Source organism: Poecilia reticulata, linkage group LG13 (genome assembly GCF_000633615.1).
Source record: "Poecilia reticulata strain Guanapo linkage group LG13, Guppy_female_1.0+MT, whole genome shotgun sequence".
In the NCBI taxonomy this organism is placed as follows: Eukaryota; Metazoa; Chordata; class Actinopteri; order Cyprinodontiformes; family Poeciliidae; genus Poecilia; species Poecilia reticulata.
In genome coordinates, this window is record NC_024343.1 from 30,133,493 (window position 1) to 30,160,968 (window position 27,476).

At 36.9% G+C, this 27,476-nt stretch overlaps 3 protein-coding genes across 3 annotated transcripts in view; 2 read left to right on the top strand and 1 right to left on the bottom strand.

The window, feature by feature from the left end:
* Positions 1-309: 309 nt before the first annotated feature.
* Positions 310-25,280, bottom strand: capn5a (calpain 5a). The gene is made up of 13 exons (XM_008426480.2): positions 25,066-25,280; positions 20,505-20,665; positions 15,347-15,478; positions 6,725-6,933; positions 5,673-5,865; positions 5,404-5,597; positions 4,668-4,745; positions 3,658-3,853; positions 2,768-2,890; positions 2,498-2,694; positions 1,950-2,071; positions 1,666-1,802; positions 310-1,587 (listed from the first exon to the last, which is right to left on the bottom strand). The coding sequence occupies exons 2-13, from the start codon at positions 20,658-20,660 to the stop codon at positions 1,417-1,419; spliced, it is 1,908 nt and encodes a 635-aa protein (XP_008424702.1). The 5' UTR covers positions 20,661-20,665; positions 25,066-25,280; the 3' UTR covers positions 310-1,416.
* ompa (olfactory marker protein a) lies at positions 8,253-10,192 on the top strand. Its single transcript, XM_008426479.2, has 2 exons — positions 8,253-8,598; positions 9,172-10,192. Exons 1-2 carry the CDS (start codon positions 8,530-8,532, stop codon positions 9,601-9,603), a joined length of 501 nt encoding a protein of 166 aa, XP_008424701.1. The 5' UTR covers positions 8,253-8,529; the 3' UTR covers positions 9,604-10,192.
* The window catches only part of LOC103475078 (uncharacterized), a 20,194-nt gene continuing 13,385 nt past the window's right edge, over positions 20,668-27,476 (top strand). Inside the window, exon 1 of the mRNA XM_017308359.1 lies at positions 20,668-20,686. The gene's annotated coding sequence lies outside the window, so the exon portion shown is untranslated. The remainder of the gene's footprint in view (positions 20,687-27,476) is intronic.

Genomic DNA, 27,476 nt, shown 5'->3' on the forward strand with positions numbered 1-27,476 from the left:
AAAAGTATAACTTATATAATCCTACCCCTTTTCCAGCTGTAATTTATCACATTTTCAGTTTCCAATATCCAAATTAATCCGAAATTTTCTAGAAAAGAACTTAAGTTTTTTAACTTCCAAAAAAAAAAAAATTCTAAAAACAATCTCAAATTTTTAGTTTGGTGGAAATTTACTTTTTTTTCCTGAATCCCCACTGCAGGTCATTTTAATTTCAAATCCTTAAAAAACATCTTGATGAACACAAATTACACAACTTACTGCAAATATATATATATATTTTTTAATGTCAAAAAGATACTTAAACTCTGATCATCGTTGACTGGAAAAGTTTAATAAATTTATCTTACATGTACAAATAGACAAAAGGCTTTACATGATGATATTATAGATCAATAAAAATGAAGCAGAGAAGATGAAATAATTCATGCTCAGGTCACTTCTCAAAGATTTAAGCGTTGTGTTGTTGGTCCGTTTAGTTTTCACAGGTAAAAGTTTCAGCCGTCAGTTAAACTCATTTTTAAATCCACTTTAAACACAGAAATGGCAGCAGTGACACGTAAACCACCGGAAACAAAGACAGGCGCGTTTAACCCGATCCGACGTTCATTTCTTTAAATTAACTCCGGTTGTAAAAGTTGGCACTGTTTAAAAAAAAAACACAGCATCATGCTAGTAGGCAACTATCAGACACAGCGCCCCCTAATGGCAGAAGTGTAAACACCCAACAAAGTCACACCTGACCTCTGACCTTTCTGGAATAAGTTCGTTATAATAAATTTCTAAATGTTTGTAATAAAAACAGACAAGGACTTAAGTTAATAGTTATGCATTATGTTTTTTAATTAAATCTATAAATGAGAACTAAATAAACCTTCATAATATAAAGTGCCACATATAGAAAAACACCATAAAAGGTAAGAAATAAAAGCAGAAGGCAGAATGTGGAAACGTACCACTGAGTATTAGGGACAGGCTAAGAAAAAAAAGAAAAAAGAATAAATTTGTATAAGACAAACAAATATGAAAAACTCATAATACAAGAAAAAGTCAATCTTACGAGAATAAAGTCCTACAAATATGAGAATAGAGTAATAATACAAGAATTACAATGAGAATAAAGTTGTAATATTACAAATGTTATTGTAATATTATGAGTTCATTCTCATAACACAACTTTCCACTAATAAAATTATGACTTTATTCTTGTAATTTTATGACTATGTTTTCTTTTTTCTTAGCATGTCCCAAATATTCCTTCATACTTTAATATGTGGAAACGATAAAAGTTCATTTTTAAGTAAGTGGTGATAAACCCAGATGATTTATTTGGTGTTTTGATTGGCAAACATTGAGTTCATACTGAAGGGATTTTATTAAAAAAAGAAAGAAAAGACGTAAACGTAAAAAGTTTTGGTTTCAGATGCTGGTGAGCACTGAGCTGGTCTCCACTACCAGGCTGATGGTCCCAGAAAGGTCGTTGCCGTCGTCTTTCTCCTTCAGGTGAAGCGTCTTCTGGACCTTTCCCTGCTCGGCCGGCACCGACACGCGGCCTAGGAAACCGTCCTTAATGATGTTGTGGTTGTAAACCTGAGAAAACAGAGAGAAACAGAGAGGAGGTCAACATCGTGGTCAGGATTAAACGTTTTAAAAGAGAGCGACTCAAACCTCGATGCTGATTGGTCGGTTGGCTTTCTTCCTGTAGAAGAGTCCTTTGGTGTTGAAGACGGGGCTGCAGGTGTTTTCATAAACTGAAGAGCGAACTTTCTCTCCTTCACAGCGGATGATCACATAGGGATCTGAGCCTGGAGAGACAAAAACTTTTATTAGGGTTTTGCTGCTTTTTCTGATTAATGACATGAAAAAAAAAAAGAAAATTGTGCAACAATATTTTAATTTCAAAATTTAAAATGAACAATTTAAAATAATAAAAAAATAAACATAGAAAATACCTCCGTCTGAGTCTTGTGCTGCCAAACCGTTAGCTTGTAGCACGTGGACCTGAGTGACCAGAGACGGGTAACCACACAACCCGGACCAGCAGGTCTGAGGCGGCTCATCTAGAGTCAACTCCCTGCAGGACAGAGAAAATAAGGCAGAATGCTCGATAACGGGCGGAATTCCACTGGGGTTGCTAGGTAACGGGCAGAATTCCACTGGAGTTGCTAGGTAATGGGCAGAATTCCACTGGGGTTGCTAGGTAACGGGCAGAATTCCACAGGGGTTGCTAGGTAACGGGCAGAATTCCACAGGGGTTGCTAGGTAACGGGCAGAATTCCACAGGGGTTGCTAGGTAACGGGCAGAATTCCACTGGGGTTGCTAGGTAACGGGCGGAATTCCACTGAAATTCCGCAGTTTCAATGAAATTTGAAATGAAATTTCAAATTTCAAATTTGAAATCCAACCACAGTTCAAACCACATTTGAACTGTGGTTGGATTTCATTTTGAACCACAGTTAAGTTGAACAGAAGTTGCAGGAACTCGGGTTTGCATCATACTTGCAGTTGGTGGGAACGTCGGCGAAGACGCGCAGCAGAAACTCTCCTTCCAGGCCGGGGTCAAAGGTCGTGGGGATGACGACGTATCGGCCCTCATTCAGCATGATGCGCAGAAACACAGACCTGGAGTTGATGAAGATGCTTCCTCCAGCCTTCTGCTGCGCAACATGCATACGGTACTTCCTGTTCAGCTCCACCTGTCCACAGGTGAGGTGTAGTTTTACCAACGCTGCAGTCACGGCGCTCGTTCTACAGATGTTTCTTTACTACCTTCTGGATTTCGAAGCCGATCGGCAGGTTTTCCCCTCGTTCTTCTCTCAGAGCGGTTTTGCGGTCCTTTTGCTGCAGACAGATCAGTATCTCATCTTTCGGCTTCTTCACGTCAAACACGTACTGCAACACAAAATGAAGACGCACTGAGTCAAACAGCAGAAGAAGACACAGCAGGTAAATACGACCAAAATCAGACTTTTTTACAGATGCCTGAACGAACCAATTCTGATCTTTTCACCCCCCAAAAATCTAATCAGTGCCACTTCATAGTTGGAACTAATTTGTATCTCATTGTTTTCAAAGTGTCTACAGTCTGAACGGTCGCGTCGCATTTTATTGGACTTTTACGGCATTAACATGAAACATTATGATTTTGCACCAAAAGAAACCAGAAACGGTAAATATGGACGTAAAGAATCGCTAAAGATTATAATTATGAAATTATGAAAAAAGTCTGAGTCACTGAAGAGTCGCATCACAATGCCGCCGCTCCTGGTTCTGAATCACCGCAGTCAAGTTTGATTAATAGTCTGAACGAAAACACACACGTAAAATACTGGATTCCAGCTGAGGGAAAAAAACAAAACAAAACAATTGAGTAGCATAAATGAAAAAAAAAAGGGATTTCAACAAACTCTTAATTCGACAGTATGAATGACCATGCAAAAAATAAATAAAATAAATTTAAAAAATAAAATAAAAAGATCTCGGCACAAAAAAAGGGGAAAACATATCGGATTTCAGAAAAAAATAATTAGTTGAATAATATGAATGACCAAGCAAAAGCTATATAAAAGAATCATCATCATATTTCAGCCTGAGGATCTGAGCATGAGGAGCTGCTGTGTCAGCGCAGCCTAACATCGCTGTGTGAAACCAAAGAACACCTGCGGGTTCTGAAGGAAGGACAGCTTGTTGTTGCTGCAGCCTCCGGCACGGTTGCGAAGTGGGTCGTCATGGCGACGCCAAGAGCCCCGCATCACGGCCTCCTCCCAGGTCTTATATAAACTCAGATGGGATGTGTTGATGAGACGGCAGAGGATGAGGTCGGTGAAGTTAGCGAGGAAGTCATCAAACGACATCCTGAGGACAAAAACGAAGAAATTAGGAGATGGAAGAGATGAGAGGAAAGAAAGAATAAAAGGAGGAAAGAAAGAGTTTAAGTTGAAATAAACTGTCAACAACATCAAAGAAGGGCTGAAAAAAATTTATTAGATTAATTGTGATAAATCAGTTGAAATAATCAACTAATTTAGTAATCGATTAATCACCAATTTGAAGATATAGACTGAAAAAAAGGACATTTGAAAAAAATAACATATACAGAGCAATAATTAATCCAAAACTCTACAAAATATATGTATCTACATTTTACATATAAAATAAAATCACCTTTGCCTGTAAATATATTTTAGTCTGGTTCAAATTTACTTAAGGAATACTATATTACTGCATTTTAGCCAATAACACATTAATTTTCTTATTTAAAATAGGAACTGAAGTATTTGTTTATTTGAATATTTTAATTTAGTTCTAATATTGCAGAAAAAGTTACATTAAAATGTACAAAATGTGCAATTTAAAAAATATATAATTAACAATTTTAGCTTCACCTGGTTAAAATTCCTTTGCTAAAAATGATGAAGCGTTCACTAAAGAAATGTTGCATTTTATGCAATAAAAAGTTTATTTTCTTATTTAAAATTTTTTTTTAATTATTTCTTCATTTGCATATTATAAGGTGTTTCTAATATTGCATGAAAAGGGCTTAATTTTCATCTGATTAATTGTCAGAATAATCTGTTACTAAAGCAATCGTTAGCTGCAGCCAAGCTTGGAGGCAGAGATGCTGTAGCCTTGCGTGGCCAGCAGGGGGCGGCGTTGCGCTGAAGCTCACCAGAACTCGCCGTCATCCTGCACAGTGAGGCCCATCTTCTCCCTCTCGCTCTTACTGACCCGCTTCCACTCTTCAGAGCTGAAAAACAGCAAAACTCATGTGTACAAGGGTCACTTAAATATTTATCTGTGACGCCATGTCCAATGAAAACATCCATAGAACAGCTGCAGTTATTTAATGTGCTCGACAAAATCCAAGTTTTCACACGCGACAGAAGATTGGAGATGAAAACAATACAAATTAACTATAATTCAGTTTTAATTCACTATTATAGAATATAATTTATTACTAACTAACAAGTAACTTTTCAGCAAGACATAGGAGCTTGGTTTAGGTCAATAATTTCTTGATATTGATGAAAAAGTTCTAGGTTCACTGGCAGATTATTTAATTTACAACACGGGAAAAAATGTCTTGTTACAAGTTAAATAATCTGCCAACGTAACAAATGTTTTTTAATCAATATCAAGAAATTATTGTCCTAAAACAAGCTCCTATATCTTGCAGAAAAGTTGCTTGTAAGTTAGTTTTGTCTTATTTCAAGCGTACTCAGATATTTGCACCAGAAGCTAAGACAAAAGTTACTCAGCAAGTTTTTGTGTTTTTGCAGTGTTCGTCTACAAATAGACATTATTTCTCATTTTTTAACAAGATTCTAACTTCACATCTTCACATAAATATGAAAATGTTCAGTATTTTTACTGATTTTTGATGGAGTGGTGGTACGTTTGCTGACCTGTCGCTCCAGGGCCCGTTCCACTCCCTCTGGCCCCAGGGGTTCCTCATGCGGATCATGCCCAGTTTATCCGACTTGAAGAAGGCCAGCAGGCCGTGGCCGAGCCTCACTCTGCGGACGTCTGTCACCGCGTACGCGTGGCCCTTCACCAGGCCGCAGGCGAGCTTGGCCTCCATGTCTGCTGCAGAAACCGCCTGGAGCGACAACCAGCCGTTTTCAGTTTCCTAAATCGTTTCAGACGTTGCGGGTTTCCTTCGTCTCTTTCTCACCCGGATGGAGCAGCTGATGAGGCCTCCTCTGTCGTGAACCTTCAGGACTCTGTCGAACAGATTGGTGCGTTTCTCCTCTTCGTCTTTGATCCCGTCCTCCGTCAAATCCATCGGCTCAGAGACGCCGCCGGTGAAATCCACCAGGGCGTCGGCCGTGTTGCCCCCGTCCAGAGCCTCGTAGCATCCACACAACCTCAAACACACAAACAGGGAAGAAACTAAAACGTGAATCGATTTATCTGAATAATCGGATTCGTTCTGATTAATCAATTACAGAAATAATCGTCAACTAATTCAGTAATCGATAAATCATTAACTCTAGTATATAGACTCAAAAATAAATGTTGAATAATGCATTTAAAATAGTATTTTAGCAAAACTGTACAAAAAACATCAACGTTACAGATAAAAACACTTTTGTTTGTAAATATTTTCTAACCAGAATCAACAAGTTGCATAGTTTCAGCTTTCCCAAGTCCAAATATTGTAAATAAAATCTTCTATTAACCACCTTTTGTAATCCAATTATTAATCATTTAATCAAAAATATATATTTTGTAGCTGCAGATGCATCAGATGATCAAAGGTTCACCAAAGGAATGGCATGTTACTGTATTTTAGGTAATAAAATGCTTACTTTCCTTTTTAAAGAGTGGAATTATTTGTTTATTTGCATATTATAATGTATTTCTAATATTGTATAAAAAGCTTAAATGGTTCAATGAAAAATTGGCAGAATATATCCGATTTTATCCGTTTGTCAGAATAGAATAAACGATTCCTAAAATAATCTTTAGTTGCAGCCCTAACCAATTTAATGAATTCATTTTTGATCAATTAAAAAGAATCCAGTAAATGCTAAAAAAAAAGGCCAAGCAAGATCTTAATCTTTATTTTTTAATCTTATCTTTATTTTTTATCAGCCTGTCTTTAGCGCCGTCACAGTTGCTAGGCGACAGGTCATAAAAGAAGCACGAAGAAGAAAAGTCAGACGAAGATGAAAGAGGACAAAGACGTCGAAAAAGCAAACTAAAAAATAACCAAAGGCTCACTTGGCGTAGGCTTTCTCCACCAGCGCGCTCCAGAACTCGTTCCTGTCGTTGGAGTGGCAGTACACCAGCTCTCCGTTCGCCGTTGGCAACCGGTCATCGATCACCACGTCCACCCACTGGCCGAACCGCCAGAACTGGAAGTGGAAGATCCCGGCGTACGTTTCTGGTTTCTCTTCGTTCCATTCCTGATCCTTCCAGTCCGGAATCACCTGAAAAAGAGGAGAATAAATAAATGAATGAATAAATAAATAAATAAATAAATAAATATCATCGAGTTCTGGAGATGCACACAATTAATCGACTTATCATTAATGGTTTATTAGATTAGTTCCAATAGATTAACTAATAACATCCGATTAGAGACCGTATTTTAGTGTTGTAGTTTTGCTGACGTCACTCTGAAATATGGAAACAAAAGAAGAGCATTGGTTGAAAAAAAAATAGATTTTTCTCAAATTAAATCTTTAAAAAACAAAAAAATCTTTTAATTGATAAAACTAATTAATCTCCCAGCTGAAGCATTTAGACGGATGGATGTTTTTTTTTCTTTGTAAAAACCAGAGTTGGTAGCAACCAGTTACAATCACTTGAGTAACTATTATTTTATAATTTACTTTAAGGAGTCATTTTACTCTGCTGTACTTTTAACTTTTCAGTAATTTTATTATGAAGTATTTTCTATCCACTGAATGAGAAACAAACATGTTTTAACCAAAACTTCACCAGACACAGAGACAAGCCTGCAGTTTTAGTTAAAGTTTCGTAAGTTTTTATTGAAAAAAAAAAAAAAAAAAATGATTTGGAAACATTTTTCTTTTGCCTGATTTTGTCATTTATATGAATTATTGCCATTTTTGTCCTTAAAATACCAAAACTTCCACTTAACTTTACATTGTGGCCCGTCTGATGATGTGATTTTTAAATATTAACTGATTGATAATTTGATTAGTTACTCGGTACTTCAGTAAACTTTTTCCCAAATATTTTACTCTTCAGTAATTTCTTGGACGGCTACTTTCTATTTCTCCTTGAGTAAAAATATGTTGAAGTAGTGCTGCTCTTACTTGGGTATAATTTTTAGTTACTCTATCCGCCTCTAGTAAAAACCGACTCTTCAGAGTTTTTCCACCGAGGGAATACCGATCTTCCGCATCTTGCGCCGCGTCCCCGCTGACATCACGTCAACGTTGATGCAACTCCAACCTGAGTGAGGTGGCGGCTAAAAATAAACACCTGATCCACCGAGCCGAGACGAGCGGCGCTCCCAGAATCCCTCAGGAAACTCTCAGCGTTCCCTTTTGGACGTCATCAGCGCCTCAGTTGCCTAGCATCTTCAAACATCACTCACCAAGTTAACACCTTAAAAAAAAACATTAAATAATAAAAAAAATACCCACAGCTTTCAGAGAATCTGATTTCTAGGAAGATTTGATCACTTCTAGTTAAAAGTTCAAAGAAGTCTGAGAGGAAAATTGTGCTTTTCTAAATTTAACTGAGGGACTGGGATACAGTCGGTACAATAATGCTTTTGGGTCGATCTCATGTCCTGCTACTCTTCTCCATCCATTCATGACAGTCGATATGTCCCAACCGAACTTCCCTGTGGGCAGGATGAGGCGGGATGAGGAGGGGGGCCAGAGAGAGAAACTGGTCCAGCGTGATGGAAACAGTTTGAGGGAGGAGCAGAACGAGTCTATGAAAAGAGGAGGAGGGAGGGGAAAACTCAGCTGCGTCCATCACTGCATCCCTCCACACAGGCTGGCATCTTCCCTCTCCTGAACCTGGGAATACGATCGAAGGCGGACATGGACGCGGATAAATCTTCCTCTGAGAAGTTGGTGCTTGAGTTTAAGGAAGACACCGATCTGACGGAGGTGAGGTTCTCACTTTCTCACAGATTCAGGAAATCAGACGCAATTACTCAAAAATATCATCTTTAGAGGCGACTGACATGTTTGCAAAACATTTATTTTGCAAACAAAAATATATATTTTTTTATTTTCTTTTGATGCAACTGTTTGTGTACCAAGAGTTTTCCCTGATACACTGCAAAAACATAAAATCTTATCAAGAATTTTTTTTCAAAAATTAATTTACAATGAACTCTTCAGCAAGATAAAAGAGCTGGTTTTGAGTCAATAATTCCTTAATATCGATATAAAAAGTTCTACTTGCAATGGCAGACTATTTTACTCGTAGAAGAAATTTGCCAGTAGAACTGTTTTTTATTATTATTATCAATATTAAGGAATTATTAACTTAAAACAAGCTCCTATATCTTGCTTGTAAGCTAGTTTTGTCCTATTTCAGGAATAAGATATTTTTTACAAGAACCGAGACAAAAATACTTGGTAAGATCTTGTGTTTTTAAAGCGTAATCACTTTTTAAAATGTTGCAAAGACTTATGTGAATTTTTCCCATTTCTTGCTCATGTCCATCGCTGCAGATGATGCGTCGTCGCGTCTCATCTCTGCAGAAAACCGGGCAGAAGCGTCAGGACGGCGAGCGGCTGCTGCTCCCCCACGAGGCCGTGCATCGCCTCGACTTCCCCGTCCAGGAGCTCAACTTCTCCCGCTGGTACTTCTCCCTCTCGGGCCACGGCCGAGTCACCATCACCGGCATCTCCCAGCACTGGACCCCGGACCTCACCAACCTGATGACCCGTCAGCTCCTGGAACCGATCGGGACGTTCTGGAGAAACGCCGAGGACCCGGAGGACTCGCCGCTGAAGTGTCTGGAGGCCGACATGCAGGAGTTCGGGGAAAGGATCGCGGAGCTGGCGAAAGTGAGGAAGGTCATGTATTTCCTGTTCGCGTACAAGGACGGGTCCACAGCAGGAAACCTCGACTGCACCATTGAGTTTATAACCGAGAAGTAACCCTCCTGGTAGAGAATGCGTTTAGATTGCAGCATAAATTTTCCCCCTCAAACCCACTAAACGTTTTTAAATCTTTGTCTGCATGTCTTTAACTACCGCTACCGATTTATTTTAGTCATTTCCACACTTAAAGTATTTTGCATGAATCAATTTGATATAAAACTTCGCTCACGACAAACTCTACCTTTCTAATTGCCGCCATGGTTTTTTTTTTTATCACGTTACAATGCTCGTCTGAATGAGCGCTATTAAGGCAATACGTTACGGAGTTTGTTGAGTGTTTATATTTTTAAACAGAACCTTTTAAAAGTGCATCTTCCATCCCACATTGGATTCTGTTTGGACCGTCTGTCATCACCGTTTTGAGATGTCGCCACCGCCATCTTTTATTCTGTCTCAACGGCTCCACTTATGAATGACCAGCGGCGCCCTCTGCTGGATGGCGGTCGAACTACAACACTAAAAGAAGGCCTAAGTGGACGAAGTTAAAAACGAACAAAAACATTTTTTTCTAAGAAACTGGTCCTGTTGCATGCTTTTACACCCCCTCCACTTACAACTGACAATAAAATAAACAACGAGCTTAAAAAAAAATTATGCCTGATGAAATCACTTCATTTCTCACTTTCATCCAATTATTGTAAATAGTCAGAAGTTAAAGTTTTTTCTTTATGTTATTCAGTGAAACAGCAGTGAATGAAACCTCAGATAACCACAATGCATGCACACTGACCTGACAGCAAACAGATCAATGGAGCAAAATCAATCTCTGAAAGCCATTTGTTTTCACTGGCAGGGAACAAACACAAAACCTGATTTATAAAAACTCTTTGTTTTTTCCTTTAGTCTACATTTCTGATTACATTTAGTTGAGCTGAACTGCAAACGCACAAAATCTTACCAAGTACTTTTGTTTAGTTTTTATTTCAAATATCTTAGCACATTTTAATTAGGACAAAACTTACAAGTAATTTTCAGCAAGATAGGAGCGTGTTTTAAATCAATAATTCTTAAATATTGATTTTAATAAAAATGTGCAAAGATAACTGGTGTATTTATTTTGTAACATAAAATCCTCCAGCTAAATTATCCTGATACAGAAAATGACTTGTATTCGTTTCATGATGCATTTAAATTTGGATCTAAACAGTACAACTTTAGGAAATAAAAACATTTATTTCTCATATTTATAGAAGAGATTTTCCTCTGTATCCCACAGCCTGTGTTGTGCCAATAAAGTGTTCCCAAACCTTTAAACGCTGTTGGTTTTTCTGTCTCCATAACTTTCTGCCTAAAACCGCCAGAGATGTGAAAAGACGAAACGTTATCTTAGATTTTCTTTGCTTAAAAGCTTTTTATTTTCTTTCTGTGTGGTAATGTTTAACTTTTCCACTGAAAGCAAACCATCCAAACACCAACAAGATCCAGTGGGACGGAGTTTAGGCAGAAACCACTACGGCGAAAACTAAACAAGAAATAAATCATGAAATGTAGAGAAACGATGATGAATCAAAGGCTGGCAGAAACTTAAATGCTTCAGATGGCAAGGCTGGTTTATTATGCTCATGTAACAGAAATATTATTAGGGCTGAAACAATTAATCGTGATTCATCAATTACTGAAATACTTGTCAACTAATTTAGTAATAGATTACTGGAGTATTCAGACTTTAAAAATGCCATTTGCTGAAAGAACCACATGCTGAGAAAACCTCTGACTTTCTCAAGCAGCAGTTTTAGTTCTGGTTCAGATTTTGTGAAGAAAAGCTCCTATATCCAAATACAAGTCAGTTGCTCCAAAAAACAATCGACAGATTTCACTGTTTTGATGTTAAAGAGACAGTATTTGCATTTTCCAAGCACATAGTGCTATTTCACAGCACAGTCAAGTAACTGTTACCCTCAGTTGTTATAAAACTCATATATTGGTTGTTCTGTACTGGCGCAGGGGAAAAGCACAACCCAAGTATTGAGGCCTTAGTCCTCGTGGCAGTGGTCGCAGGTTCGATTCCTGGCCTGGCGACATTTGCCGCTCATCTTCCCTCTCTCTCACTACTCTGTTTCCTGTCAAACTACTTTCAAATAAAGGCCACTAGAGCCAACAAAACCTAAAAAAAACCCCAATCATATCAAATGTGACTTGAAAGAAATTTTACTTTGTAATTTAACAACTTGAAATTGGGCCTTTGTCTCTTTAAAAACTCCAGCTCTTTCTGAAACTCCACCTTCAGGACGTCATAACAACATGGCTCCTCTATTAACCCTTTAACAACGTTTTTAACCAGCGTTGCACTGAGAAGCAGTGCCGATAATGAGCTCAGCAGATTCCCAGTTCCACCAGGTGTTTGCCAATTGCTGCTGAGTGGGGGAGGAGCTGCGTCTCGAAGGCGGCACTAGATCCACCCAAACGTTTTGCACAGCTGAATGGTTGCCATGGGTTTCTCAAACACACATGAAAGAATCAAGGCAACACTCCGGGTGTGTTTTGATGCAAAAAATATTAATATATTTTAAATAATACTGCCCCTTTAAGAGCTGAGCTTTTCACATGTTGATGTTAGAAGTATATTTTAGTTGCCGATGATCAAGCATTCACTAAACAAATGCTATTGTTTCATTTTAGGCAATAACATTTCTTAAAAAAAACACAACAATTAATCAAAAAGCTCACAATCTACATGCAATATCTCTACAACCCCTAGGCTGAAGAGCTCTGGCCTAAATAAACATACTGAATGTAAAAATGAAAAAAATACTTTTGGAAATACTACATATAGTGTTGAAACTGGTCATCTAACTTGCCCTCCTCACACTGGAACCATGTTTGTTTCGGAACCATGCAGGGTGTCTAGACAACTGCCAGGCCCACAGAGACAGACCGACACCAGGAACGAGTTCAGTTTCCTTTAGGCTGATGGAAAACTGAGAGGTACAGAGGACCTTTGAGACAGACGAGGGAGCAGCGGAGAAAACACAGCGGAAACGCACAATCCACAAAGGCCGGACCCAAAGCACGTCCCACAAACTTTATTTATGTTTAAAGCTTCCAAAAACCTCAACATGGCTGACCTGAAACACTGAGAGGAAGAAAACAGATCAAATCCGTTTGGGATAGAAAATATCCACAAGTACTTTTGTGTCTTTGAGAATGATAAAAGTATTTATACTTTTTGTAATCAGCTAAGCTCCTTACTCACCAGAGACAAAAACGAAACAAAAAGCCTAAAAATATAAAAAAGTATCTGCAGAAAACCAAACCCAGGGTTCCAAAATCAGTAGGAATAATTTATTTATCCAGCTGACATGAATATATGATCCATCCATCCATCCATCCATCCATCCATCCATCCATCCATCCATCCATCTTCTTACACCCTTGTCCCTTAGTGGGGTCGGGAGAGGTATGAATATATGATCAATAATGTAATTATAAATGTGAACTTTATTCGGGCTGAAACGATTAATCGTGATTATTGAAATAATCGTCAACTAATGTAGTAATCGATTAATCATTAACTGGAGTACAAAGACTTAAAGGACAAGCTGAACGAACAGCACACTCAGAGTAATAATTAAGCCAAAAGCATAAAAAAAAACATATTTTTCAAATAAGATAAAAACAGTTTGTCTGTAAATATGTTTTACCCAAAACTCAAGTTTGAGTTTTAGCTTCATCTGGTTAAATCTTATTAGATTTTAGGCACTAAAATGTTTATTTTCTTAATTAAAAAATGAACTGAATTCTTTGTTTATATCCACATTTAAATGCATTTCTAATATAGTATAAAAAAGACTTAAGTTATTAAATGAAAAATCAGGGAGCAGGTTTTTTAGACAGTTATCGGTGCCACCTTGTGGATGATCGATGCTACTTGTTGAGAAGTTTGTTGGATTTTTATTCAGTATTTTAAGGATTTTTCAACAAACCTTTTTGGTAAAATCTTAATGGCACTGATCACCATCTCCATTCATTACTGATACTAATAAGTGAGTTAATATACGATTTGAAGCTCTGGCATACATAACATAAATGCCTAACAAGTAGTGCAAAAGAACTGTGAAAAGCGTGCACACAGAAATAAAATGTAGATTACCATGCAAACGAGACGGATAAACAGTCCAGAACATGGCATTTCAACAACGTTTCATCTACAAAAAAACAAGAAACATTTCACTCCAGCTTTTTAAAAATGCTTATCTTTAGGAGTCAACATCTAAATAAATATCTGCAGCAGAGTTTGTGTCATGAGCTTAAGAGTTAATCAAATTAATTTGATAACACAAATGACAAGATTCACACTAAAATAAAAAGCATGCTGATTGGATAAATCTAACATGCATGTATGTTACAGACAAAGTACGAACACAAAAGGTCAGCAGGTCATCTGTTGGCTACACACTGAAGTTCAGCTGGGCTGAAATCAGCATGATAGCTAAAGAGGTGTGACCCACAAAGCAAACAGAAACCGTTTACCAACTCTGACTGACTTCTCCAGGCAGCATAACTGCATATTCATTACTAAAGTAAGATACTCCTGCGTAAAGCAGCAAAACTCAAAGGAAAATAACAAATTAGTTGAACTTTTAGCATTTTTCACACCTAACCTCTAAACTGAGAATAACAGGTTTATTTCTTATTAAACTAAAATACCGTTTTGTTAAACAGCAAACCTCTCCTCTGCTGTTAATTATTATAAAAAATAATTAACATTTTTAGCATTTTGTTTGTTCATTTTCTTCATATTTATTGTATTTTTCGAATCTGAAACGTGTGCACCATCTCGACTAGTGGTGTCAAACACATTTTTACTTTGGGCTGAATAAGATCATAAATGTTCTTGAAGTGAATTTTGCAATTGTTTTTGTGAATTTTTGCAATCAAAATCAGTGATTTTGTGGCTCTAATTTAGAAATCTTTGCAAGAAATTTTGCCTTATTTATGCAAGATGTTTAGTATGGCAGCAGTGTAGCAGAAGTCAGAAATACTGCCACCTGCAGGTGGGAGTTAGCATCACTCAAACCCAATTTTCTTTTCTTTTTTTTACCATTTTTGCAGAAAAATTGCAATAGATTCACATGTGTGCATTAAAGCGAAAAAGTGCGTGGATCTGTTGATTTTACATCAGTTTTCAGGATCACAAAATTATAAACAACTGGATTGAGTGATTGATAATTTGGCAGCATGCAGATAAAAACTGCTTTGGTTGCACTCGATGCATTTTCATGTGATTTAGCAGATTTAAATTCACTTAATGGAAACATGACAATTTAGAAAAAAACTCACATTTTTCAATATGTTTTTGTGCAAGAATGAGTCGTTTTCCAGCTTTCGCAACAATATAATTGAAACACTTCTTTTCACATCACACGAGTCACATGATCAAAAACAGTAAGTTACTACTGGCAGAAGCGACAAAGAAGACAACAGGAAGTGGAAGGAGGATCATGGTTTTAATGTAATTCTATAAACAAATGTAGTCACGTCTGATTTTAATTCTGTTTCTTATTTAACAACTGAATTGCAAAATTCTTTTTTCTGAACTTTAGTGGAATATCTACAAAGTTTTTCACACAATTTTAATGAAAACGCAGATGTAAATAAACTATTTAATGGGACAGCTGCCATCTTGAAGGCTCTGTTTACGCGTCTTTATGGAATTCAGAGGGCCACATAAAAAGCTACGGCGGGGCTGGATTTGGCCCCCGGGCCTCGAGTTTGTCACCCGGTTTAGATGATCTCTTACCTTTTGCCAGAGTGCTTCTCTGGAAGCCAGACTGGAACAAGCAGCGACAAACCAGCAGTTTCCCAGCTGGCCTTGGTGCAAGTCGTGAGCGCTGAGCCCGTCTACAAACAGGTGAGGGTTGCTGCTCAACTCCTACAAGGAGAAAATAATCAGTGATTAGTTACATTTATGAAGTATTTCTACTCTTACTTGAGTAAAATTTCTGGATTTTCTACCCACTGAATGAAAAACAAACTTATTTTAACCAAACATTCACCAGACACAGACACACACCTGCAGTTTCTGTTAGTTTCTTAAGTTTTTTATTGAACGAAACTGAATTAGAAACATTTTCTTTTGCCTGATTTTGTTGTTGTTTGTTACTTATATTAATTATTGTAATGTTTGTCCTTAAAATACCAAAATTTCCTCTTAACTTTATATTTTGGTCTGTCTGATGATGTAATTTTTCAATATTAAATTACTGATAATTTATCAGTTGCTCAGTACTTGAGTAGACTTATTAGCAATACTTGTGTATAATTTACCTCTGTGTAAATGCAATTAGCATTCAGCCTGTTCTTTTGGTAAACAGCTGAGAAATTGTTCTTTAAGTTAATTTAAAGTGAATAACTGAACCATGTAGTTTTTATGTGGTGCATTTATCTAAGCCTGCTACTGGAGGGCAGAATGAATGACAGGGTGTTACCCAGAGGGCTAAGTCAATCGTTAAGAGATAAGTAAAGAGTAAATATGCTGTTCAATTAAGAGACAAGCCAAAGAGAGACAGAGGCAGGGAACCTGGAGAGCAGCTGAATAACAGAGCTGGGATAAACCACTGGCACACACCCAGCAAAACCACCAACTCTGTGGGAACAGGCTCTGGTATGTCACTGACAAACAGCAGGGAACGTTTAAATGTATGGTCAGAATTGTAAAGAAAACCAAAAACAGTTCAGATGACCAAGCATCTTAAAGAGTTCATGGTTCATACTTTTGTAAGTGTCTTGGAAAATAAAACTTTGGCTTATTTACTGGGAAGAATGAATTGATAATGAAGGTTTCAGAGCAAGTGTTATACCTATGGAACTGATAACGGAGGTTTCAGTGAAAACGTTTTTTCTACTCTTTCCTTCTCTCTTGAACCGGGTTTGATTTAGGAGAGCGGTACCAATTAATTAACCAGAGATGGGAGAAACTGAGATAAACTCCCTACAGGAGAGAGATGGGTGGAGGCGCCGTGTACGTGACTGATGAGGAGAATTGTTTCACTTCTTACTCCTTCTTCGTTCTTGCTTTACTTCTCTCGCACGCGGATCTCTGATTTTCTAAATAAAATATCTAAAGACAAATGCGCATTTCTCCGATTGATTCAGACTTTTCCGAAACAGAAGCCTGAATTCAGATTCCTGGAAGAGTTTGAGATTCTCAGAAAGTCCAGAACCAGAGAAATGTCGTCACCTGTGAGGTACGAGTCACTCCTTCATTCAGGTTAAAATGGGGCAAAGCTGTTGGAAAACGCTTCATTATGAATAATAACTTCCACATTTTTTACTAATTATTATTTATCAAGTGATTTGTTTTTATGTGTGAAAAACTCCAACTGGAGCAGATCGTTTGTAGGTTTTCCTTCCCTTTCCTGACTAAATAAAACAAGTCGAGGCAGACGGTTGCTCTGTTTCAGACTGGTTCAGCTGGATGTTTGGCGGCTGAAAGGGAGTTCTGCTTTTTCAACGTCACATGATGATGTGCTCAAAGCAAAAAGACTGAAATGATTAATAGGACTAATCAAGATCAATCGATTATTGAAGTAATGGCCCAGTAGGTTTAGTAATCAGATGCATTCTTTGTTAGTGTTGCTAGAGGAATCCTGGTTTTGCATTTTAGGCTATAAAACTTTGTTTTTTCTTATTTAAAAAAGGAATTGAATTGTTTATTGATATCGTTTAATGTATTTCTAATCCATCCATCCATTTTCTTGCACCCTTGTCCCTCAGTGGGGTCAGGAGGGTTGCTGGTGCGTCTCCAGCTAACGTTTCGGGCGAGAGGCGGGGTCACCCTGGACAGGTCGCCAGTCTGTCGCAGGGCAACAAAGAGACACACAACCATGCACACACACACACACACACACACACCCAGGGACAATTTGGAGAGGCCAATTAACCTGACAGTCATGTTTTTGGACTGTGGGAGGAAACCGGAGTACCCAGAGAAAACCCACGCATGCACAGGGAGAACATGCAAACTCCATGCAGAAAGACCGGGGCCGGGAATCGAACCCAGAACCTTCTTGCTGCAAGGCAACAGCTCTACCAACTGCGCCACTGTGCAGCCCATGTATTTCTAATATTGTATAAAAAAGGTTTTCTTTTCTTTTATCCAGTTATTCATCAGAATAATTGATAGCTAAAATAATTGGTAGTTGCAGACTCAGTGTGTAATGTTTTACTGAAATAAAATGGTTTTCTTAAGTTAGCACATTCCAGGATATGGAAAAGTTTCTGAGTTGCATTTTTACACTCCTTCACTCAACACAGCAGGAAAAGATCCTGTTAAGCGAGCAGCAGTATTCCCTTACCTCATCCCTCTATAAAAGAATCGATAATGTTGATTTCCTGCTGCACTTTGCCACCAGTTTAATTATTTATTTGCTCAAATTATAAATGATTGACAGTGAAAGCATTGAACTGTGCTCATTTCATCCAGCAGTAGTTGTTTTTACTGGTAAAATTTTAAATCTATATCTATTAATTAAAAAAGGACAAACATTGAATCCACCAAGCCAGAATGAGAGGAAGACACAGGAAGCTGCACTTTACATTAAACATCATCTCCTCTGCTGCCTTTTGAGGCGTTTTAAACAGGCGTGTGTTTTTATTGTGAAGATACTGAGCAGGAGAGATAAGATAAATCTATTTATGGAAATTATTGAGCAATAATTGAATCTGGAAAATCCTGTTTCAGCAGCATGAGCTCCTGGAAACAAATAATCATGAGAAATGCAAAACATCACTCATAGAGGCAACAAATTAAAGTCTGCTAACATTAAAGAGCTTCAGTGTTTGTATTTTTTCCTGGTTTGTTGAGTGTGTTTTGCATTTGTTTAGTTTTATTCCCCTCTGAGGATAAAAACGTGGCTCCTGGTGCCAAATTCGGCCCGTCCCATTGTAACTGAGAAGGACGATTCCCAGACTGTTTACCAGGGTGTAAGAAAATCTCACAGTATTAAAACTAATGACTACTGTAGTAAAACCAATATTCTATCAATTATTATGATGATTAATCGGATAAAAATATTTGGAGCCTGTGACAGATTTTTACATACAATATTAGAAATAAAAATATTTCATGTTTGTTTCATGCAAACAGACATAATATTTATATTTAATTTTATTTCATTTAAAAACATTATTTTTTAAATAATATATTTAAAAATAAATATTTATTTTCAATTGTAAAAGAAATAAATATTTTATTGCCCAAAATGCAAAAACATAGCACTGTTTTAGTGAATTTGTACCTAGTGAAGCTAAAGCGGTAATTTGACGAGTAGAACAGATGTACAAATAAAGGGTCTTTTCCATCTTAAATGCAGAATGTATATTTTATGTATTTTGTAGAGTTTTGGCCCAGTTACAGCTCTGAATATGTTTTGTTTTTTAGTAAATGCCCATTTTTTTTAGTCAGTATATGAAAGCTAATGACTAAATTAGTTAACAATTCTTTCAATAATTGATTAATCGTGATTAATCGCCATCGTTTGAGCCCTAGTTTCTCACTGAGCTGCCTGCTCTAATTCGCTGCAGCGATCTCGGTTTCGCCTGACATCGTTCTAACCAAAGATGCTCCAGCTTCTCTTAAATCACGTTTGGCACCATTTTGGTTTCCAGTAGGAACTAATAACGCCACAAAGTGAAAAATAAAGCATGAACAATGCATAAGCAATGCAAGTCGTTCAGGTAATGATATTGTGCTGCAGATTTCAGGATAGTTGAAGTATTGTCTGATGCAAAAATAAAAAAGTTTGAAAAGCTGAAAATCTGCTAGAAGTAATTCCGAAATTTTCTAGAAACAAAACATGGAAATTTCTGAGTTTGAAAAGCTGATTTAAATATTTTAGTATAATAGTCAAATATTTTAGGCTTCATTTATTTTATTTTTTAAGTTTTTATTTTTTACAGATATTAGAAGGAGACCATTTTGTTGAGTTTGTGGCACAAAAACTATGAAAATGCAGAATAAAAACCTTTAAATTTGACGTTTCCTTGAGATCAGTTCCATCTCATTTCTTGTGAACTTAATATATCGTGACTCTTCTGGGTTTTAAGCATCGTTACATCCCTAGTTTTTTCAGTTGTGTGTTATATAGTTTTATTAAACTGACCCTTAATATTAAAATAAATTATCATTAATTTCAACCCTGTTCTTTGGTCTTGAGTGGTTTTCTCCTCCATGTATAAAGAATGAAGTTTAATACCCATATTAGACAGATAAGCTGCAGTCTGTGATCTTTGTATTATTAAAAAGAGCACAACCTTTTCAAACTAAATTGCCCACAATTATTTCTGTTCTATATTATCTGCTCATTATATTCCAATAAGATAAAAAACCTTTTTGGTGTTCTGCTTTACAGTGACATGACTCAATGAACCCAGACTCAGAGGAGACGGTCATTTATGGACATGTTTGTGTCTTTTAAAGCGATAAATAAGTTGAGGAAGGAACAGTTTTGGATCAGAGTTTGATTTCAGGCAGCCTTCTCATCTCTTATCCCCTTAGTTAAAAAGATTATATACAACAATGTCCATTTACGTTTTTAAATTCCAGTATGCATATTATTTATGTTACAGATAAACATCTCAGTGAGTTGAGTGGAGCAAAAATCAAACAAACTACAAAAAAGGACTTCTACGCGTTGCAGTTTGGATTTCAGGAAGGATAAAAGAAATTCCTTAAATTCTTCTCCATGTTCAGCCGATTCAATATCTCCTCTGTTTATTTTCACTCTTAATTCATGATCACCACCCCCTTTTCAGCCTACTTTCTCTCTCCGTCTTGTTTCAAAAGATTTCTCAGATTAAAATCCGTAACTGTTCAAGCGTTGAGATAGCAAACGTTTGTTTTTTTTCTTTAAAGCAGAAACCCTTCCCAGGGATGTCCTTGCTTCTCATTTCCTTACCTTGGGTCTTTTCCAGGTAATGTGTCCAATGCGATTTCCCTGGTAGAAGAGAGACTGGTCGGATGGCGGGAACAGAGGGTCTTCAAACAGGGTCCCATTCTGCCTGCACCGCCTCCTCAGAGCAGCAAAAGACTGGCCTTCGTACGCAGACACCATCCCCCCTGCACACAATGAAACCCAAGGTCTGAGACGGGGCCTCCGACAACGCCAGCTCCAACATTTTTATCGTTATAAAGAGACTTCTGTGTTTCGGTGGGAAGAACAGGTCATGGGGAATTATTTAGACTTCTCCAGGAAAGCGGGCAGCTTGGGTTTAAACTCACATGATGTGTGGTTACGGATTAACAGCAACGATATGCCCCTAAACTAGTTTATACATGACAATTACTTTAAAAAAAACTTTTTTCATGGGAAGCAAACATGCTGGAGCTCTGCTTGGGTTGCTAGGTGATGGGTTGAGCTTTGCTGGGGTTGCTAGGTGATGGGCTGAGCTTTGCTGGGGTTGCTAGGTAACGGACAGTGCCTGCTGATTCCGGTTTTTGAAGCAGGTCATTTTTCAAACACCAAAAAAAAAAAACTTAATTTATTGCTAGGCGGTCTGACATGGTAACAAATTTTTCCTGGACGATAAATTGTCCAAGAAGTTGTTGTGATAAATTATAGTATTGTTTATTTTAAACAACAGTATAATTTGAAATGTTATTTAAATACCACTATATTTCAAGTAATAAAATGGTAATGGCGTAACAATGGACGAACATATGCTCTACGATAAAAAATAAATAATTCTAACATTTAACGCTGGAACTGGAAGACATTTTAAATATCCAAAATAATTAAACAAAATAACAGAAACAACAAATAAGTTGAATTATGAAGTCTCCGTAAACAAAATTGTCCTTCAAAAAAAAAGGTTTAGTTGAGACCAAAACACCAGACTGAAGACTTTTGTCATCCAGTTTTTGGTAGAAAGAGAAAAACGATAAATCATGCAAATGTAAATTATTGGGCTCGTTTTAATTTATCATGCATTTAATTTATTTAGTGCTTATTGGGACTGGCCTACTTAATGGCAAAAGAAGCTGGGTGGTTTTCTACTGTTAGAAGCAGCAGAAACCCAAATGAGAAAACAAAAATGTGTGAAATGTGAATTTTGAACTTATGTCTCCTTTGACCTTTATTTTACCAGGTAAATTGATTGACAACAAATTCTTATTTTCAACAAGAACCTGTTCAGTAAACATCAAAACATTGTACAGCAAGAAACAGAAGAATATCATAAAAGAAGAACAAGAAATGCACAACCATATTCACACTGACCAAAAGCACTGCATACACTTAATAAGTAAAATAGAAGTGTACAGCGTGGCATCATCAGCGTACAGATGGATATGGGAGATAAATCCAACAGCATGAAGAGTTGGATTTGAAAGTGAGTTGGTCCTAAATTGGAACCCTGAGGAACACCAGTAGCCTTGGATAGAGGGTCCGACAGGCAACCTTCAACTTGCACAAACTGAAAATGACCCGAGATTTAGATTTTACAACAAGCCAGACATTTTTTTTTTTTGAGAAACCTGGAGTCAGCGAAACAGAAAGTTATGGGCAAGTCGACAAACAGTCACGCAGTATTCTTTCTTTATCAGAGGCGCTAATGATGTCGTTCAAAATACAGATTAGACAGCATCATTGGTGCAACCATGGCCAGTTCTAAAGTGTGACTGCAACACATCATCATACGAATGGATGACAAATAAAAAGTATTTTCCCTTCAAACGTCCAGAAAGAGAATTTGGTTTAGCTCAGTTTCCGTAACATCTCTTAGGACAGTGGTTCTTAACCTGGGTTCGATCGAACCCCAGGGGTTCGGTGAGTCGGTCTCAGGGGTTCGGCGGAGCCTCTGCCGCGGAGGTAAAGACACACTTGTGTAAAGTCGTGATGACGCCCCACTTTGCCATCACTTGCTGCAGAGGATCATGTTATATTGCTTAGCCAATCAGAGGATCACGTTACATTGCTTAGCCAATCAGAGCTGCGGAGGAGCCCTGATTGAAGGAGCTCCACTCTCAGCATGGATTTGAATTTTTGTCTTTAATTACTTCAGGAAAGCTCCCAGTTTTTACCAAATTCTATAGTCTAAATCTGCTCCTTAGTCGCATCTTTTCGGGGTTGGTACTGCCTCTAGTGGTGTGCGCATATGCAACTGGGGGGTTCGGTACCTCAAAAAAGGTTAAGAACCACCGTCTTAGGACATTAAAAAAAACTTATTAGAAAAACCCCAACATGCGTTAAAAGCTGCTTCCTTTGTACAGGAAATAGGTGAAAAAGCAAAACAGGTCAGCGTTTAAAAACAGCACTACAGTTTCTACACTGTAGACCAGACATAAAAACATTAGTTTGATGGAAACATGTTTGCTTAGAGACGTGCAGCTCAGTCAATAATAATGCGTAGATGAAACATCAATTTAAGAAGTTTTTGTTTGCAAGCGACCAAAATCTGTTATTCTAGAAAATCCATGTTTACTCTGGATATTCTGCAGATGGACATTTCAGAATAGTTTAAACAGACCTGGAAAGTAATAAATAAGTGGATGACAAACATTCTCTACAAACTCAGTCACGATTTATATCAGTGCCACTTACAGGCTATAAACAGGAGATGATGGTGAATGAAACAGAGAAAGGCTTTCCTACAGAAATCACTAATTGGATAGAAGAGAAGTGATTGTTAAAAGGATGAATGGATGGAGGGGAAGGTAGAGGAACGGATGGATAAGTGGATATGTGGGTAAGGATGTTGGACACTACCCACATACAAAAAAGTAAAATGTTTTGTATCTGACCTGAACCTTCAAATAAACATAAAGGCAGTTACAAAGTCAGCCTTTTGTCACCTGAAGAAGATTGCTGGTATTAAAGAACTAATGTCCCAACAAGATCTAGTGAAACTCATACATGTGTTGATCTATAGTCGCATTGATTACTGCAACAGTGTCTTCACAGGTCTGCATGAAAAGTCAGTTCTATCATGTTTTTGGGGGACATTTTGTTGTTTGTGTTAATTGTTTTAAAAAAGATGCCATGTACTCATTTTGTGTTTGCTTTTGGATTGGATTAATTTTACATTTTTAAACTAGCCAACAAATTATCCAAGAAATGAGTCAATCTGGCTATTATTTGTAGAACATGTAACACAACTTCTGACTCTCAGATTGCTTTAATAAAGACAAAAAAACTGAAGAATATCATGAAAATGTCCAAGAAAAAGCCCCACTGGGTAAATTGGGTTTAACTTTAGCAAATAAATCAACCATTCTAGATCATTTTAGAGATGCACCCCGTGTAAAAAATGCTTTTCCTGAAAGAAATTTCAGTATCACATGATATTAAAGCAATATCATTGACTTCTTTGGTAGAAAAGTTAATTACATACATCTATGTAACGCAGAGTTTAATCTCTATTTACTGAAATGTATAACTGGAATCAGAATAACAGAGAAGTATTAATAGAGGGAGCTGCATATGAGAAAATAATAAAATATTCAAAACAAAGCAACGACTAGTTATTTTAAAACATTAGGTTCTAACAGGAGAGAAAAGCATTAGATTAAAGTAATAAAAATAAAAAAGCCTGACAACAAGCATGACAGGAAAATGACTCATCAGATTGACACAATGATTTTATCCAAGTTTGTGTTTCGCATTAAAAAGTGCCTCCACCTTCAGATTTCATGCATTTTCAATATGTAAAGGTAAACATAAAGTCACCAGCTTAGAGCTGTTCTCCCTCACCAACATCAACAAAAACACCCTGCGGTTCAACAATGGAGCAACTACAGGAGCAAATGATGGGTGTGGTTTCATGAAGACACCATGACAGCTGAATAACAACAACCAGAAGAAGATGTTGAAATATCAAAAAGGTATTTCATTTATTTGTGGCAGCGGGTAAAATCATCAGCAGAGGTTTATGAATCTCTACAAATCAGTACATCTACTATAAAAGCCAATAAAATTAGTATTTTTATAGGTTTTCCAGGATTTTGAGCAATTAGGATATAAAAATGTCATTTTTTTCCCCTTCTTGTTCATTTTTATGCCACCCTGAATATTTCTTTTGTCCAAAAAAGCCATATTGTTTGAATAAAAACGTTTTTTTTTCAACATTAAACCTGCATTTCCGGTCACAACCACATCTATTCGAAGTTGCATTGAAATCAAATCCATCAAAAATATATTTAAATAAAGGATTTCCACGGCAGACAATAATCAAAAACTTACTTCAGTTTTACTTTGAGGGGCTGAAGTGGGAAGAAGTGGAGGGAGGAGATGGAAACGAAACTCAAAATGTAAATAATGTTTTATTAGTCAAACGCCTCGTTAAGATCATTTTTGAATAAAATCGAGTTGCATTTCTAACAATATTTGTCATTAAACACGTTTGAGCAGTTAATCAGATGTAGGTAAATTAAAAAAAAGTGACAATAACGGTTTGAATTAACGCAGCGGTGGGTCTGAGGAAAGATTTCCAGATGTAACGTCGAGTTAGCTTAAACTTTACCTGCTTTTCGCTCCACCGGATGTCAAACGAGGAAGTTTTCTCCTCCTAGAGAGCTTCGGTTCTTTCTCCCACAGGTCAGTTCAGTGAAGAAAAATATTTTGTGCTGGAGTAGAGTTACTTTACGACCCTCAAAATAAAACCCAGCTTGGACAGGAGGAGCTCAAACGCACCAACAGCAGCGGCAGCAGCCCGCCTCCATGCCGCCTTGGCTCGAGTCATAATGGGTGATGCATTCACGGTCCGCACGTTAAACACGGAGTCCACACGATTTCAGCACATATTAACCTCGATACTAAAGCTGTGTGCCCCCTAAAATGAGGCTTTGAGCTAAGATAACTCGACTTATTCACTGTGTTGATTTCCTACAGAATTAGAAGAATTTCTTTGGCCGTTTGTTTTTTTAACAGAACCGTACTCAATGTTACAGTAAAAAATCTAGATTGAAGAGAGAGGCGGGGCATTTACTGAAGTAACATTTTGGCAAAATGTACTTTTGTACTTGAGTAAGTTTCTGAATACTTCATCCACTGTGAGGAATGAAGACGAAACTAAACACAACCCAGAATATGTTCATATCTTAATATTTATGTCTGTTTGATGAAATCCTTTTTAAACATTAACCAAATTATCTCATGAGTTACTCAGTTCTTACACTTTTTTACTACTCGAATAATCACTTGGACTACTTTTTATTTTAATCTGAATAAAAATGTTGACGTAGTGTTACTCTTGTCTTAGAACAAATGTTGGGCACTACCTCTGAGAGTCAAAGGAAGGGGTGTATAAATAAAAGGTTTTTTTAATAAATAAAAGTTGTATTCATTGTTGGGCAACAACTCTTGAAAAAAAAAAGAAAGGAAGATAAAGAAAAATGTGAAAACTAATTTTTATTTTTTTATTTAATGAATTTTGTGGCCCATTAGTAATTCAAATTGGTCAGTTTTGGCCCGTTTGGACAAAAAGTTTAGAGATCTAAAATAATTTTAAGAGCAAGATTTTCCCTCAGCTGAGCTAAATAAAATTTGTCTAGAGCTGCAAATTTTACATAAACTTTTTTTAAAAGAAAATCTAATTTATAAAGTTTGGATATCTACAAGAAAATTTGTTACCATTTAATTTTTGTTCCTAAGTTTTTAAATCCAAAACATAAAAGTTTTTCCGTGTTAATATTTGAAGGAAGTGATGTAAAGACGCCACATGGCTTCCAACCAAAAGAGTATTACTGTTACTATTAGTATTGTTCAAGTGTGGAAAATGAATGCAGTTATTTAGTGATAATATTGATGAAACCCATTGTTATTTATAGATACGTATTTTAGTTCTTTATTATTGTAGTTATTAAGAGCCACTGTGGAGCGCCAATTAACTAAAGTTCTTAAGATAATACAAAGTGAGTTATTTTAACGAGGTAAATACCGCCATCTGCTGACAGTTTTGATTGTGGCCTCTTCTTTGTGTCGATATTCCGTCTTCATGTCGTCAGGTTCTTACATGATTTTTTACCAAAAGTGATTTTGACGACAACAACAACAACAAAATCAGTTTTGACTAAATGACTTAGGCCATTGTTTTAGGAAGGAAACTGTGTGTTCAGTCCTGTTTCCTTCTGATTGTTGTTCATCCCATCCATATATATAAAAATTTTCTGCGCCAAATAGGCCAGGTCATGTTTATTAAAATCAGTTTTCGAGTTTATACTCTGTACTTGTTTCAGTAAGCTTGTTTTGTTTTTGCCGTTTGAAGTATTTCCACACAATTCAAAGACAGAATTCAGTTCTATTTGCCAGCAGATGGCAGCAAAACATAAATCTGGAAGCCAACACGAAGTAGTGTTACCTCTATTTAAAAAGCTGGCAGTTGTTTTAACATTGTGTATTCTAACGTTACAGTGAGAAATAAATACGACGAGGTTAGTTTATTTTAATTAACATATTTTGTATTTGATGTTTTATAGGAGATTAAAAACAGAAAAAGTTGTGATTTTGTACGTTAGCTTTGGCTAGGGTAGCGCAGCGTTGCATTGTGGGTAACAAATCAAACGTTATGTTAAACATTTTTAAACATTTTTCTGTTTTTTTTCCCTAAAACTCAGCTATTCCTGTATTTTTTAACTAGTGTAATACTGCAGCGTCCCGATTCTGTTTTTTTTTTTTCTGTGTCGGCACCGTGAGTCATGTGGGTATGTCTGCGAAAGACATCGCAGCGAGAGAGAAGTGCAACTCATACTTACCTGGCAGGGGAGATATCATGATCATGAAGGTGGTTCACCTTACAATTTTCATGAAAAAAATATGACTTTGTCTCTGCCTGTGCCTGGTTCCCGGAGGAACGCAGTGAAGTTTGATTTGCAAAATGATATAGAAATGGATAGACTTCAGTTTAGTCGACTTATTCTTCAAAAAGAACTCGGT